At 38.9% G+C, this 14099-nt stretch overlaps 1 protein-coding gene and 1 long non-coding RNA gene across 51 annotated transcripts in view; one reads left to right on the top strand and one right to left on the bottom strand.

Annotated features, from left to right (window-relative positions):
• Positions 1-14099, top strand: part of LOC139081840 (uncharacterized) — a 42558-nt gene that overhangs the window by 2238 nt on the left and 26221 nt on the right. The gene's annotated exons all lie outside the window — the stretch shown is intronic.
• CAMK2D (calcium/calmodulin dependent protein kinase II delta) overlaps positions 398-14099 on the bottom strand; it is a 292744-nt gene continuing 279042 nt past the window's right edge. For 22 of the 50 annotated variants that reach the window (XM_070609259.1, XM_070609281.1, XM_070609258.1 and 19 more), the window contains 5 exons: positions 11533-11608; positions 7547-7641; positions 5391-5619; positions 3777-3872; positions 398-2427 (listed from right to left, as the gene is read on the bottom strand). In XM_070609259.1, coding sequence (XP_070465360.1) covers positions 3806-3872; positions 5391-5619; positions 7547-7641; positions 11533-11608 — 467 coding nt within the window. In that variant the 3' untranslated portion in view covers positions 398-2427; positions 3777-3805. Of the gene's footprint in view, positions 2428-3776; positions 3873-5346; positions 5620-7546; positions 7642-11532; positions 11609-14099 lie in introns of all 50 variants that reach the window. The other 28 variants (XM_070609305.1, XM_070609270.1, XM_070609274.1 and 25 more) reach the window with 2 other exon arrangements.

Here is a 14099-nt window from a genome sequence, read left to right as displayed (position 1 = left end):
GTGCTTTTGCACACTCAAGTGCGAGACGAGGAGCAGGAGATGAGGTGCTTGCCTGTATACTAGAGATGCTAACACTGAGGTGTTATATGGTCAGCCCTGGGAGGGATGGATTGGAGAGCACATTTAGAAACTTTTAGGACTCTTGTTTTTAACTACTTTGTTCTCAGAAAAATTTTCCAAGGAGAGACCATTTATTTTGTGCATACAGTACATTAACTTGCCATTATCACCATGTACATTCTTAAAAGGAAGCACAGTTCAATAACTTCACCTTACGTCAAAGGTAAATCGTTAGTACTAATGAGACCAAAGGAGGACAGACAGCCATTGGCACTGGCCAGCATCATGCATGCATAAATATGGTACCTCTTCTTAAGAAATAAAGATGGACACACTGTCAGCAGAAATCACAAATTTATTAACTCTTAAATATATCAATCAGTCATTTACCATTATGGCAAGAAATATATACAGTGTCCCATGGTAAACTGCAGTGTTTCAAAATGACAGAAGATAATGTGTAATTCAGTTGTGGTGGAGAGAACAAATCACAATTTCCTCACGTCTTAGTGCGGAAGACAAACTTGATCTACGTTAATAATTCAACATCACATGCTAAGTTAAAAGTGTAAAAAAAAACCACTCTATACCTATTTTTTTAAAATACATGTATGCCACGTATAGCCGCTTCACAAAAAGGTAAAAGAAATTAAAAAGGGAAAAATGAGGCCATTACTTTTTCACAGATCTCATTGGCAGGATAACATGGCTCAATACATTTACTGTATATATTTATTTTAAATATATATTGTCTTAAATCGTATAATAATTATCAGAAAAGCTTCAATCCATCTACCATACATCCACTAGCAACAATATCTAAGGTGATTAGTCATGAACACAGAAAGGTGAAATGAGAGAAAAGAGGGAGGGTACTTTTTGTCGTTTTTGTCATTTGCTTCGGCTTTAAAAACAGGCTTCTGAGGATGGTGGGTTACCATTGTTAAAAGAACGCTGAGGAAGCTACCATGCACTAGAAAGCATTTCAGGGAGAAGCCGCCTCACAGCGGCTGAACCAACAAAGGAGAAATGAGGAGGACTAGAAAACCGGCACAATTCCCTTTTCTTTTTCTTTAAACTGGAAAATCCTCACTTCTCGCAGGAAGATAATGTTACTCTGATGCAAGAGGGAAGCTAAAAAAGCACAAGTCACAGAGATCAAGATCAAAACACTTGTGAGAAAGGAAAACACTTGCAGGCCTCTCTAACTTCAGAAAACCAGCCCGTGACGGCGCAGGAGGGCCCATTGGATGAGGCAGAAAGAAGAGCGTCTGCACAAAATCCTGCTCTGCGACCATCGGGGCTTCTCCCGGCCATCTCGCCCCAGTCAGGAGACATGCTGCGGGTGCAGTAGGAACCGACCTGCCTTTTCATAAGTTTAAACAATTCTAATACCTCCAACATAAGTTAGGATCCCTATGTCCAAGCTGGAGCCTAAACCGAATTGAAAATGTTTCAATCTTCTTGACAACTTTTTGTGGGCCCTGAAGATGATCAAAAGTGCTAGTTTAGCTACCTCCAAAAGGCCTCAATTTCTATTTTACCTTCGTTATGTAAATTTCACTTTTTTCTCACAAACTAACAGGAAAAAATAAAAAAGGAAGCAAACAAAAGGAACAGAGAGATGGGATAAAATGAAGAAAACATCACAGATCTGAGAAAGGAACAAAAAATTCAATTCAGCGAATTCACCAGAACAGTGCGAGTATACCTTAAAGTGATCAAACTCGTAAATGATGGGAATTTTTCCAGTTTACACAGTTTGACCCAAAACAACAAGACTTTAGAGGGGAGCAAACTCCCTGACCCTCACTTCCACATTCATAAGTGATTTTGCTCACATATCCCACATTAATTGTTAAACAGCAACGAAACTTTCAGTGAAAAATCATCCATTTCAACCAGGATCACACCAGAAAAATGAAGGTATTTTTTTTTTTTTTTTACCTTTTTTGTTAAACAAACAAGCCAAAACAGATTAACAGCAAAGAGTTTTTAAAAATTTACATTTCTCTTACAAACTGTCATTCAGAGAACAATAATGTTGAAGTCTGTTACGTCTTGGCATAAACAGAGAAACTTGATGAATAGGTTGTACTTGGAATAGTGTGGAATTTTTTTCTGACCTCCCCCTATTGTTTGCCAACAGTAATTTAAGTTTGCATGGAACATCCCCATGGTTGGAGTGTAAACAATGTATAGGAAGGAATATATGACTAGATGGTGCATCACATATGCATTACACGTAGGACCTTCACAACTTCATGCACTCAGAAACATGCATGAAGAGGAGGAGAGGACGGCCCGGGGTCACCATCCAGGTGCCTTGAGAACAGAGAACGCAGAAGTGGCACTGTTGATATTTAGCTGAAAGGAGAAAGAAGGAGGGAGAAATAAATTATACTGTTTTACAAAATATCGTCAAATTGCTTTGCCAAAGATCAGACCAGGCTATGATTTATAACTCAGCTAAATAACAGACTGAAAATACCATGTATAAGAGATCTTCACTTGTGATCATTAAAAGATAAAATACACAAGGCTAAAGAGAAAATATTAAAATAGAAAAGTGGTATTATTTATCTGTCAATTTGTCCACATAGAGCTCAGGCAAAAATAAAGAGACAGGGACCCAGGCTTCAATCACATTATTAAACCTAGGTACAGTCGTCCCTCGGTATCTGTGCGGGATTGGTTTTAGAAGCCCTGCGGACACCAACACCCACTGATGCTCAAGCACCTTAGTCAGCCCTCTGTATCTGTGGAGGTGAAACCCGCGGATAGGCAGGGCTGGCTGCATACATTTGAAGCATTCATGTTTAACTAGACAGACTAATAAATGAATAGTAGCATTCAAACGAAATAGACTAAAAGTTTAAGTTCATCCTTAGTTTCTGACGTTATTAGACTCCTTGGGAAATCAAATCTAGAAGTCAATTTAACAAGGAATTTAGCCTCAAAAGTAGGGAAAACATGATTACTCTTATTTAATTGGAGATCTTGTTTCTTTAAACCAACAGCTTGCAGCACTATTTCTTAAAAGCTCTGATCAAGGGTCAGTGTTTTGAGTGGGGAAAATATTCACAACAGGTCCACACATATCTGAATCCTTCTCACACAAGCTAAGAAACAAATCTTAAAAACAACACAAGCATGAATTTAATTACAGTCAACTTTCAATTATCCTCTGGAATTACTCACTTCGTGAGTTTTAAATTTCAGCTTGACTTCCTCCTGTGGCCTGTCCTCATGGTCAAATACCATTACACTCAGTCAGCCAAGGCAAATTGATTTACATGCTAATCTTAGCCAAGTGCGTCACAGGATTGCAACCTCTTGAAAGACAGTAAGACACCAAAGGATCCCAGAGCTTGATATAAATTAGGTCTGGATAATTGAGAGTTGTCTGAATTGACCCAGATATAATGGACTTTTGATGTGAGAACTCCAGGATATTCTAAAATGCTGCAATCCATATGCTGAAGCCAGGCTCTTCTCAGCGCTTATTACCTTTCAAATAAGGGTTATGCTTCAAAATGGTGCCAAACATTAGACTCAAGAGCTCATGCAAAAATGCTATGAATTTTCAAAGACCTTTTATGGTTTCCGTTGAGTATAATGCAAGAGAAAACATCCTCAAAGGGAAGAAAAACAGCCATGCAGCTTTTCATTTATTCGCTCCAATCGCAAAGTATCAGGAGCAGGATGTTACTTACAAGCCCCATCTGTGAATGGTTTTCAGGCCTTAGATGTTTTGCCACAAAGAGGTGCTTCCTGAGAGGTTGTCTTTCCCATTTGGAATACAGGGGGGCCTATTAAGAGAAGCCCCATTTAAGCCCCTTGGCATAAAATGAAGTTTTCTTAAATAGGCTCTATCCCATAAACTCATCAGGGAATTGCAGAAAAACCTAACCCTCTAGTACTGTATGAATGTAATTCCTTCTGTGTTAACTGGCAATTTGTGCTGGACCTCTTTGGGGTAAAAAACACACAAACACACAAAATGGATGTCTTCGTTATTGTTATATTCCTTTTGTCTTTCTCTTAATTACACACCTACTGTTTTTAGAACGGATTCCAACTTATCTCGTTTTCTTCTTTGTTGACCCACTTTTTACAAATCCAACAGTGATATATAATTATTAAGGCTATAAGAAGGCCTTTGAAAACCACTGTGGTACGTTATTAAACTAAGAAATTTTGAAGAAGTCTCTGGAGTGAGTTGAATGGCTGTTTGTATGAACTTGACTCCCCATCCTCCACCCCCAAATATTAACAAGTGATCCTGGTGAGAGACTGTGGAATGAGATCAGCAGTGGGCCAAACTTCTCCTGAGTCTAAACTCTCCCTCTTGATTTCAACTCACCCCACTGCACTGACGCAGGCTTATTTCCCACTATTCTCCTTTACTCCAGTTGGACCCAGCCTTTGTTACCCATAATCCTCTACCCCATGAAGCTAACATCCTGACAGACACTGCTTTTCTTCATGAGGTTCCCTGAGCTTGGACTATCTTCCCTTTGTTCTCTGTTTCCAAATTCCACTCATCATTTAAGACCTTGTCCACCATTGTCTTCTACACAAAGTATCCTTCTAAACTGTTCTAAACAGTTTGCACGTTAGTCGTTCATTCCATTACTCTCAAGTTGGTTATGAACTTTGTTAGATAATTTTTTCTTTGGTATTGGGAATAAGTTTCTTTCTAAACTAGAATACAAGTTCCCTGGGGAGAAGGTCTTTTATCTTCAGTTTTACCTGGTGCAAGTTAAGCTCCTGAGGGATGTGCAGGAACTAGCTACTTATCGACTGGAAGAGCATCACGGCCTCTGAGGGACAGTAGTGTGGGGAGAAAGACACTGAGACCCCTGACACCTGCTTTAAATGCTGTATTTTATAAATTTCTCCTAATATCTGTGACTGAGCCCCAGAGATAACCTATGAAAGGAAGCTCCTGATATTACACTGGCCATTTTAGAAACTCTTCCCACATCCCCTTCCTCTGCCAATAGCGACATTAAAGTCACAAATAGTTTGCCTTATTACATGAATTCCCCCTGATTTAACCCTAAGAAAATAGCTTGATAGGGTATCCTCGAGTTCCTACCTAAAACTATTGTGTACTGCTCCAGGGCAAGGTCCAAACCACAAATGGCCGACCTGATTGATCTTTCCAGAGAATTACAGACTTTTTCTCATGAAACATTTATTCCCACCAATGTAACTGACCACTAGCATTAAATAACATATGCCATGCTTTTAACAGTGGAATAAGAAAAAGACGCTGACCATGGGTATATTAACAAAGAAGCTGACAGCCTGGAAATATTTACTTGATGGGTACTGTTGGCGACCCTGAGCGATGAAAATGAACATTCTGCCACTTTCCATCTCGGCGGTGCCACACACGTGTCTCTTCTGATTGCATTGTCTTTGGCATTCCGCTGCCATCCATGTACTGTGTGAGCCTGATGTATGCTATGCAGGCAGCATCATCGCCTACCAGATGTACATGGGGGTTCAGGATAATAGTGTGGATTGGTTTGTTGCTTTTGGACAAAGCTGAAAGAGAACAACATGAAAACCAGAATTTAATTTCTATGTAAAGTAGATGAAAACCAGCAATAACTTCAATTGGGACCAACGGATGGAATGCCATTCATTCATTCATTCATTCAACTACTACTCAGTTGCACTAATTGAGTGCCTGGTACTGTGCAAAGTATGAAGGAAAAGAGAGCAAAAGTAGATACAGTCATTATTTTCTTTGATTCCCTTGGTAGACAATTTGAAAACGTTGAGGGCAAAAGCTGGAGAGATCTATTTATTTATAATGGGAAGTGGTTAGAAACAAAAGCTATAATGTGAACAGAGATGGAGGAGGCCTGGCCCAGGTGCGCAAAGCAGTTCCTGTCTTTCCAGTGAACAAACCACTGGGGCAGTTGACAGGCTAACCTGTGGCCTTATTCGTTTTTGTTAGTTGGTGAAGTTCATGGGACAAGGAAAATACATCAAGTATCAAGCATGGAGATTGCTATCTTCAAAAAAGGCTAGCCAAGACATGAATTTGTTTCTCCATCTCATCCTGGGACTCCTTTCCTTAGTAGAGCCCATTCCACGATAGTCCAGCTGTGGTCATCCAGTAAAAATCCCAAACTTGGTGTTGGCATGTCGCCTGATCTGCTAGTTCTTTCCTTTGAGTGAGCAGCCCTCGCTAGGTTCAGCCTTCGGTGTTTTGACAATACCTGCTTATTCTAATTATTCAGTGACTAAGAGATATGAAGAATTAGTTCACATGACTGATCGGTGATGATACTCTCTTAGATCACTAAAACAGGTTGAACTGTTTTACCTGTTATCCAAAAAATGCTTCCCATTCTCAGAATAGATCTGCATAAATTACTCAGTGCTGGAGTCAGATAAAATAGCACACTGCATCATGAAGAATATGTATTTATGGAACATAATGATGTACAGCGTTATGTTGAAGTAAGTTAAAATATTAATTGGGTTAATTCTTTTACTAGAGATGAGATGGTGTCAACTGAGAGTAAAATGAAGGAAACACTATGAAATGCTGTCAATCAGAGTGCTGGAATGCAGAGAATATGAGAACATTTACTGAAGCTTTGTTAAGGCCAATTTACCACATAATTATCTTTGTTTGCTTGCAAATGTCTAGTGCATATGAGAAAAAGTGACTCATTAAACATATCTTAAGTTAAAAATCCATGCCAAGGCACAACATTCTTGTCAATGCTTGTAATTACTGAAGTGAGCTTGATGGTCCTAATCATTACTGCAACTCCTCTCATTCATCAAGGTCTTGCTGCAAAAGGTGAATTCACTCTGTGCATCGTGCAAACGAAACACGGTACCTAATGTCTTTAGTGCATGGAAAAGGAGAAGGATACAAGGAATTGCAGGTTTATACTTTTCTTGACGACCTGGAGGGCTTCTGCAGGAGTTTCTTTTGTCACTGTCTCGGAAATATGGCTGTTTCTTCTCTGACAACTAAAATTCTTGTAATCTGAACTATTTATTTGATTACTCATCTTCAGTTACATTTTACTTTGAAAGTGTGCACTAAACATGCTTGAAAGCACTTCTCTGTGTCAAATATTCCAGCATGCTGTGGTTTATTTTTTCATACGTAAGCAGTGTTTTATGAAAACTTGAAATAATTCAACATATTTCTTGGTAACTCATTTTGCAGCTTATATCATACATTTACTTGGACTTATATGGGGTATATTCAATCAATATTACTTCTAATAAAAAAATCAGATATTTTTCAAAACACACCAAAACTTTTAAGCCTGTCATAATTATTTTTTAAGTTTCAAATACAAAAAACTTTTATGATATAAAATGCTGGACTAAGGTAAAAATTCTCATTGCAGAAGAGAGCCAAAGAACCTGAAAATTGGGGGGAGAAATTTAAAGAGAAGTTGGAAAAGGCATGTTATTAAATGTAGAATAAACGAACCATTTTCAAAGTAGAAGCGATGAAAGTCCATCCCTTCCACTAAATTACCCAGAGCTTCAGGTTCAAAAGCAGTGAGGCCTGGGTCACAGATTTTTCTGTAGGAAAAAAATAATGAAAACAACCAATAAACGAGTTAATGTATCTGCAGTTTCACACACATCCATTCTTATTTATCAAACAGTCAGTGAAAGAAAGTGTCTCTAAAAACCACTAAAAATATAAAATTTCTATCACAGGCCTTGGCAAGGTGGGTTGAGGAACAGACTCTAAACAAGCATTCTGCAGAGAACTCTGATGCGGTCAAGATGCTACAACCAGTTCCAGCAGACAATAGCCTACACCACTTTAAAATTTCTACTTTTTTAATTGCAACGTGAATTTTATTCTCTCGACTTATGTTTATTAATTTTTAAATGTTCTCCCTGTCCTATAAAACCAACTTTGGCTCTGAAATTAAGGACTTCTGGAATAATTTTTGACACCTTCTACATTCCTGTCCAACATCTACATTGCTGATTTGACGGCAGGTGTGACATCCTGCACTTCCTGGCGATGTGGACTTCTTTTAAAATAGAATTAATGAGAGGTTCAAATGCACATGTTAGTTTTCTTTTTAATACTAGACATGAAATTTAACAAAGAGCTACACCATTTTAAATATTCAGAGAAAGCAAATGGGCTTCCTTTGGAGAAATTTACTCATTCCACAAAGAACTGTTAAACATCTACTGTGTGGCAGATAGTCTCTGAAACAATTATCACACAACAATTAATACTAGAACAGAAACAAACACAAAGTGCTTAGAAACCAGATGACTTATACATGGGACTGTTTGTTAACATGAGGTGGCTACATCTAATTTTATATGGAAATTCCCCATTTGGGAGGCCAATCATTCAACAGAAATGCAGGTTCAGGAACCTGACTCACTGTGGTTCTTGCAAGTAGTCTTCACAGAATGTGGAATTGATGTTTTTTAAAGGACACTTCTAAAATAGAAAATACTTTTAAAATAAAATCACAGTGGTTATTCTTTGTGGTAAAGAAAGCCGTAAAGGCGGGGTGGGGTGGGGAGTGGGGAGGAATTTCACACTTTGCCTCAGACTTCCCGGTGGGCAGGTACTTTCAAGCTCAAAGTCAAATACATAGAATCTTTCAAAGGAGCAAAATGAGAAGAACAGCATTCCTATGGTAACAAGAATCTGTTCTTCCAGGGGCTATTTCTTCCTTGATAAATATGACGTTTGGTTGTCAGCACTGGTAAATCAAAATTTTTTCCTTCCTTCTATCAGGCAGTTTTACTTATATTAGGTGATTTTACTGCCTTCAAAGCACTCGAGAATCAATGTCCTAGAATGAATCTTTTTACCCAACCATCAAAAGAGTCAACAGATCTTAAAACCTGTTAATCTGTCCTCTCTTTCCCTTCCTCTCTTGTCTGTACGTATGTACATATGTCTCTCTCTCCTCTAACAGGCTTGGGTTAATAAAAGATTCACAAAGCTGCCACTTAACCTTGGCGCTCAGAACAGGTGGTCTAAGGACCAGCTGACAGAGCTGTACCAATACATTCAACCATCCCCAAAGCTCCCAATGGAAGGGCCTGTTGGATTATCCCTGGGCCTGAGTGTACAAAATGAGGCCAGATTACAGGCCTCTGTAAGCAAAGGAATTAGTGAATTCATGGGATTGCAAGGAATTGCATTATTTAAAATACCCTAAAAGCAGATTCTATGGCACAGAGTTCTAAACAACTGTTTAACAGCAAAGTGTTGTCTCTGACAACAGTGTTCTTTTAAATTCCATTTCTTACTATTTCCTTCATCCCAAGTATGCTTTATTAGGTCATGTCAAAGAACTGATGCACACAAATCCATACGCGTGTATGAGCAGGTTCTGTATATATTTGCACACACATTAATTTAGTTTATAAGAAGCAGTCCTGGATTTAATTTAGTTCTTACATTCAGTTACTGTCTTCCATAGTTTATATTTGGCTATTTGTAACTGATGATAAAGGTAATACCTACTTATTACATAAAACTTGAAAAGAAGTAGGAAGAAAACCTTACACATAATTTCATCTCCCAGAGGAACACCTTTTTTCCTTTTTTTCTAACAAATTTTCTTTTTTTTAAGATTGGCACCTGAGCTAACAACAGTTGCCCATCTGTTTTTTTCTTTTTTCTGTTTTTTCTTCCCAAATCTCCCCAATACATAGTTGTATATTTTAGTTGTGAGTCCTTCTAGTTGTGGCATATGGGACGCCGCCTCAGCATGGCCTGATGAGCAGTGCCATGTCTGCGCCCAGGATCCGAACCAGTGAAATCCTGGGCCGCCGAAGCGGAGTGCACGAGCTTAACCGCTAGGCCATGAGGCCAGCCCCATTTTTTCCTTTTTAAAACCAATTTGGCATTAATGCTTTTTCTCATGCAGTTGTAATAATTCTGTACACACACTTCTACATCCTGCTTTATCTTCAGTGAATACATCATAAGCATTTTGCCAGATCACTAGAAAGGTGGCAGGAGCATCCACTGTACCAAACACACCACAGATTGCTTAACAGTTACCATGATGTGGGGCATGTAAGTTGTTTCCAATTTTCCACTATTATGAATATGGCTTCAATAAATATCTTTGTTCATCATTTTTGTCCATGTTTTAGATTCCAAATCCATGCCCATGTTAAAGTTTTATAAGTAGAATTATAGGATAACAGTAATTTGAACCTTTATAAATGCTTTCTGGTGTATACAAAGTGTCCCCTAACCCCTGCCACCACCACCACCCTGAGTGTTTGCCTCACTGATGCTCCATCCAGTGGTGGAGGACAGTGGCTGTGGTCCCGCAGTCTTTGCCGCCTCTGGCTATCGGCAGCGTCTCCATCCCTGCCGATCGGATAGGCTGGAAGTCCTCCTGCCTTCACAGTGGCGTGCACCGAATGAGTGGGCGTGGACATGTGTTTATTAGTGTGTCATTTTTATTTCCTCTTTGCTAACAGTTCATGTCTTTTACCTATTCTTCTACTTCTCAATCTTATCCACTCGATATAAATGAATTTCTGACATGCTTTACAAATATTTTTCCATTTATCGTTTGCCTCTCAGTTTTCTTTTGGCTTTTTAAAAATTAAAGTATACAAGTTTTACCTATTTCGGTAGCCTAATCGTTTTATCCTCTCATTGTGATTACTTCCCTTGCTTTTAAACTTAGAAAGATCTTTCCAACCAGAGACTAGATTCAACCTCTTCTTTGCATTTAACTCTTTCATCCAAGACGACCTCACTTGTACTGCGTAATGGGGGCTGAGCAGGATTTTTATCTCTACCCGAAAAGCTAACTTATTGACCCACATATTTGTGCAATAAGCTTGCATGCCCTACTTATTTGAATGCTTTATTTTTGTTTGATTGAAGTGACTTCCTTTATGTGCCTATGATCCAGTAGTTTATAAACTTTAAATTGAGCATTAGAACCCTTTCTTCAAATAAAATTTTACCTAAGAGACAGACTCATAAAAGAGACGAGGAGGAAGCTGAGCTGTGCCGGCTAAGAGGGAGAAGGCTGCCTGAAGTCCTCCTCTCTCTCTCCGTCCCAGCACCTCTGCAGCACTGAGAGGAAAAACATTTCTTAAACCAAGTGCACTTTTTCACGTGCTTTCTGGTTTCCTGTGCCTTTGCTCTCACGGATGGCTCTGCCTGCCACGCCTTCGCTCAAACGGGAGTGTGGGTGGTTAGGCTTCTGCCCATGGACAGAAATTCCCAATCCTCCTATCTGAAGTCTTGCCTTCTCTCTCTGAAAGCTCAGATACACGTTTATTTCTCTCCTGGGGCTACTTAAGTCCTTACACCTTGAAATAAAGCTATTGTTGACATGCCAAACCTGGGGTAAAATACATATGAATTCAGGGACACTGAAGAATGCCTTCCTATAGAAAACACTGCCATCTGCATGAAAGCAAAATAAATGTGCCTCCACTCACGTGTAAGCTTCAAAGTCCCCATTGTTGATGGCTTCGATCAGCTGTTCAGTGACTTTGATGATCTCTTGCTTTCGTGCTAAAGGCAAAGATATAGAGTTGGGTGAGAATAAAGGACAAAAGCCAGATAAAATACTAGTCATCACTCCTTTCCTTAAACAGGGTATTACCATTTAGGACACATCCCTCGCAAAAGCGTACTGTTATTCTCTCCACAATCTTGCTGCTCAAAGTGCACAGACCAACATTATCTACCTCTTCGGCGAGCCTGTTAGAAACACATTCTCGGGTCCTACTCCAGACACACAGATTCAGAACCTGCATGTTAACTGGACCCTCAGGTGCTTCCTGAGCACCTTCAGTTGGGAAGCACTGCTCCATTCCACTGGTTAGCAAACAGTCGCCCAGAAGGGCAAGGCTTCATTTTTTTAATTAATTCTTATTAACTTTATCAACATGATTGAGTTTGTGAACATTTTTCTCTTAACCATTAACAAAAGTGTTATTAGAAAAGCTAATCTCAAAAAGTACCACTCTACTAATATCTATCCTCAGCGTATAGATGATATCTTGCATTGAGACATTTAACTTTCCTTGCATTTTTATACTGTTCAGCTCAACCAACTTTACAGACGCAGATGCCAACACTTTAACTGCCATCATATTTAGAGGAATGGCCTTCAGTAAACTCTGTAAACTGGAAAAGCAACATATGAATCAATACCATGGATGTAGGCAGATAATCAGCTGGAAGACCCCTGTACAGTGTCAACTCGAACACCAATCATGATTTGTCTTTCTTCCTAGCCCACAAGGGGCAAAATTATGAAGAGCTGGCTTGGCTCAAATCCCACCTATTCAGTAAATTCTTTTCTGATGACATCTGCCCCAAGTGTTCTTTCCGTTTTTGAATGCTTACAGTGTATCATTCACTCGGCAAGTAAGCACAGGCTAGATACCATGACAACTTCCTTAGTTAAAGCAAATTATTGCTTGTTTTAAATTGTTATCAAACTTTGTTCACTGTGTAACCTATCTTCCAAGTTAAATTAATAGGTCTTTGTGGGCAAAGAACATGTTACTTCTTTGTAACATCGAAAAAGCTTCACCCAATGTCTTTAGTGAAATAGATGCTCAGTAAGTTTGTGAATTTGATCAGCTCATATTAGTGATAACCTTTTCTTGATTTCAGAACACTATTCTCTTACTAATGAAATTGATGCATGAAATATTTAAAAAATTAAAGTTCCTTGAATTTTGTGTTAAGAACATTGTAGTACTTCCTTAAATGACTGGAAATTGGGAGAATCACAAAAGGTTATTTCCATTCTATCTTAATGAGTCAGTGAGGCTGCTGTTTATCACAGGAAAAGGTGAAGTCTAGTTTTAGTTTGTTACTGATTAGTTTGCATTTGTTTTTTTTAAAAATTTTATTTTTTCCTTTTTCTCCCCAAAGCCCCCCGGTACATAGTTGTGTATTCTTCGTTGTGGGTTCTTCTAGTTGTGGCATGTGGGACGCTGCCTCAGCGTGGTCTGATGAGCAGTGCCATGTCCGCACCCAGGATTCGAACTAACGAAACACTGGGCTGCCTGCAGCGGAGCGCGGGAACTTAACCACTCGGCCACGGGGCCAGCCCCTTAGTTTGCATTTTTAATGAACCTGATCTTTATTAAACAGGTTTTAACCACAAACATGAATGTTTACGTTCACTTTCAAAACTCCAGGTTATCCAGGTTATAATAGTCCTTATTTAAAATAAATGTTCTGTAAACCTAACTTGACTCCACTGAGACTATCTTATAAAATATGATTTGTCCATAGAATGCTAACAATGTCAAGTTAGATAACAACAACAACAACAAAATCACCATATAGGTTAGATTTCATAGTTACATAATTAACTTTCATTTATATTACAAAAAGAAACATAACAGGGTTTCTTAGCTCCTATACAGATCTAAAACACTTCTTGCCCCATTCATTTGATTGATGAATATTCATAATATACCCAACATCAAAACATACTGACAGAAATAGTGACAGGGAATAATTCTGTAATGGGGATGCTGCCAGTGGCACATTTCAGCTTAATTTAGTTAGGCAATAAGAGCTTCATCTGTCTGTGGCCTCTACAGTATGAACATTTGGCAAAAACGCATGACAGCTGGCCCAATTCCGGAATATAAAGGACACTGGTGCTGAGGCGTTCAGAAAATGAGATTAGGGAAATGTGACTACCAGAACTCCCTCCTCAAGTTAAATCCTCCTTTGGAACTCACAGATTTCTTGGTATGCTACATGGCCAACAGGAAAAAACTACAGTTTAGAAAACAACGTCTGTTTTTTAAAACTAATGGAGAAGGAAGGAATGAACCTAAGATCAGTGCCCTTTGCAGAGCTTCATTCGGCTGAGACTCAGTTTACAGAGGGTGGAAAGTTCCGCGTCACTTTCTAAAGCTTCTGAAAGTCTCTGTTCCCTCATAAGCATAAACTGAATTAGCAACATCGAGTGTTGCTGGCCATCTCTCTCTCTGAATCACTGTGGAAATACTCTCTAGATCTTCAACAG

The sequence above is a fragment of the Equus przewalskii genome, chromosome 2, assembly GCF_037783145.1.
Source record: "Equus przewalskii isolate Varuska chromosome 2, EquPr2, whole genome shotgun sequence".
NCBI classification, from domain to species: Eukaryota; Metazoa; Chordata; class Mammalia; order Perissodactyla; family Equidae; genus Equus; species Equus przewalskii.
Note: the sequence above shows the minus strand (reverse complement) of the source record. Positions and strands in the feature narration are given on the sequence as shown.